Source organism: Cariama cristata, unplaced genomic scaffold, assembly GCF_000690535.1.
Source record: "Cariama cristata isolate BGI_N322 unplaced genomic scaffold, ASM69053v1 scaffold27531, whole genome shotgun sequence".
In the NCBI taxonomy this organism is placed as follows: Eukaryota; Metazoa; Chordata; class Aves; order Cariamiformes; family Cariamidae; genus Cariama; species Cariama cristata.
In genome coordinates this window covers 375-2,158 of record NW_009599091.1, presented here as the reverse complement: position 1 = coordinate 2,158, position 1,784 = coordinate 375, and the positions used below count along the sequence as shown (strand labels likewise).

Below are 1,784 nucleotides of genomic sequence, written 5' to 3'. Positions count from 1 at the left end.
CCAGTATTGCAATGGTCTAGGAGAGCCCATGACCCATGCCCAACCCAATCCCCAGTGCTCATCCCCACCTGACAGACCCTGCTCAGCCCCTGGCTGCCATCAGCAGGGAGACTCTTACGTGGTCGATGGGGTCTTCAAGGTAGAGGATGCCGTTCTTGATGGAGTTGCTGATGTCATTCTCCGAGTAACTGGCGGTGGAGACCTCCTCATATAGGTTCCCCTCGACCAGCTTCTTGTGCTGGGGACAGCCCCGGGAGGGGAGCTCAGCGGTGGGCATGGTGTCCCCATCACACTGAGCTCCCAGCCCTCAGGCCATGCTTGGGCTCCCGCAGGTCCTTTTCCACCACCCCCTGTTCCCCTTGACCGCCTCTTGCAGTAGAACATTGGAGAGATGTCCTACTTGTGCACAGAGGGATATCGCCCTGGAGTCCCAAGGTCTGGGAGAATCACCATCCCGCCCAGCCCAACACAGCCCTTGTCCCTCCTGCAAAGAGGGGCTTTGGGGTGGTGCCCGCTCCACACCTTGATCAAGATCTTCTTCTTGAGCTGGGTGGGTGTGGGCAACTCATCAGCGTTGATGTCCACTGGCTTGGTGAGCAGCATGTCGCCAAAAACCTTCTTGAAGTGGGAGGCCATGTTCCTCTGCTGGACGATGCTGCAGTGGTCTTCGATGGAGAGGATGATGGGGAACCTGGAGGAAGCAGGTGGGAATGGTGGCCTTGGACGAAGGCGAAGGAGAGGTTGCCTGCCTGGCACAGAACTGGGGTGTCATTGGTGGGCTGGGGCTTACTCGGAGGTGACAAACGCATGCTCCTTGATGGTATGCAGCACATCCAGGAACTTGATCTTGGAGGTGAGTGTGTGGCCGTGGTAGATGATGGGGAGATCATCTGGGCCATCCCAGCAGTCCACTGAGTGGGGAGAGACACCTTGGTTAACACACGCTGGTCACTGCACACTGGGGACCGTGTTTTTGAGCCCCCAAAGGACATGGAAGACCCTCCATCCCAGTGCCGTGGGGTGGGTGCAGCGGACTGATGTGACACGAGGTGCTGGGGGGGGGCTCAGCATCTCTGCGAAGTGCTGTGGGGACTCACGTTCGATGCAGCGGCAGCCCATGCGTAGGCAGCGGGCGTACGCCTCCAGGGAGGACTCGCTGGAGAACTGGTCCCCTGTCAGGTACCTGCAGAGGAGAGAGAAGGACCGTCAGCGGCCAGGGCTGCTCCAGCCAGGGTGATGGGATGCTCATGAAGATCCCCAAGGAGACCCCACCCCATCCTTACGTGTTGTGGGAGGAGGAGATCCAGTATTGGGATAGGGGGTGGTTCATTTCCTCGGGCACCACACGCTCATACTTTGCGTCCATCACCATGTTCTCCTTGGAGAAGAGGTACGTGAGGAACTGGAGGGGAAGCAGAGAGGTCAGAACCTGACGAGGCCAAGGTGACAGCCCTGGGTAGGTGCTGCGTGGGGGCCACCCACCTCATCCAGTTGGAAGGAGGGGTCCACCGCCTCGCTGGAGCCTTCCTTGAGGTAGGTGCACATGTAGTCCCGCACCATGCCCACGTCGCTGGCCCAGGGTTCCTGGGGTGCAAACAAGGCTGTCGTTATGGGGGGAACTGGGCTGGGGCATCCAATGGGGGTCCCCTCGGTTGGGGCTGAGAGCGATGCCATGGGGGGGGTCTCTAAAAGCACCCACCTTCTGGTCATGCAGCAGGAACTTCTGGAAGTCGTAGAGGGAGACTTGGCACAGCTCGGGGCGGTCCACGTTCCTGGGACACAGA

The 1,784-nt window shown here is 59.8% G+C and overlaps 1 protein-coding gene across 1 annotated transcript in view; it reads right to left on the bottom strand.

Moving 5' to 3' along the window:
- LOC104168845 (1-phosphatidylinositol 4,5-bisphosphate phosphodiesterase gamma-1-like) overlaps nt 1-1,772 on the bottom strand; it is a gene marked incomplete at its 5' end in the record, with an annotated part of 9,127 nt that extends 7,355 nt beyond the window's left edge. The window contains 7 exons of the mRNA XM_009709570.1: nt 117-238; nt 523-691; nt 791-911; nt 1,098-1,183; nt 1,284-1,402; nt 1,483-1,584; nt 1,700-1,772. Coding sequence (XP_009707872.1) covers nt 117-238; nt 523-691; nt 791-911; nt 1,098-1,183; nt 1,284-1,402; nt 1,483-1,584; nt 1,700-1,772 — 792 coding nt within the window. The remainder of the gene's footprint in view (nt 1-116; nt 239-522; nt 692-790; nt 912-1,097; nt 1,184-1,283; nt 1,403-1,482; nt 1,585-1,699) is intronic.
- Between the last annotated feature and the right edge of the window lie 12 nt (nt 1,773-1,784).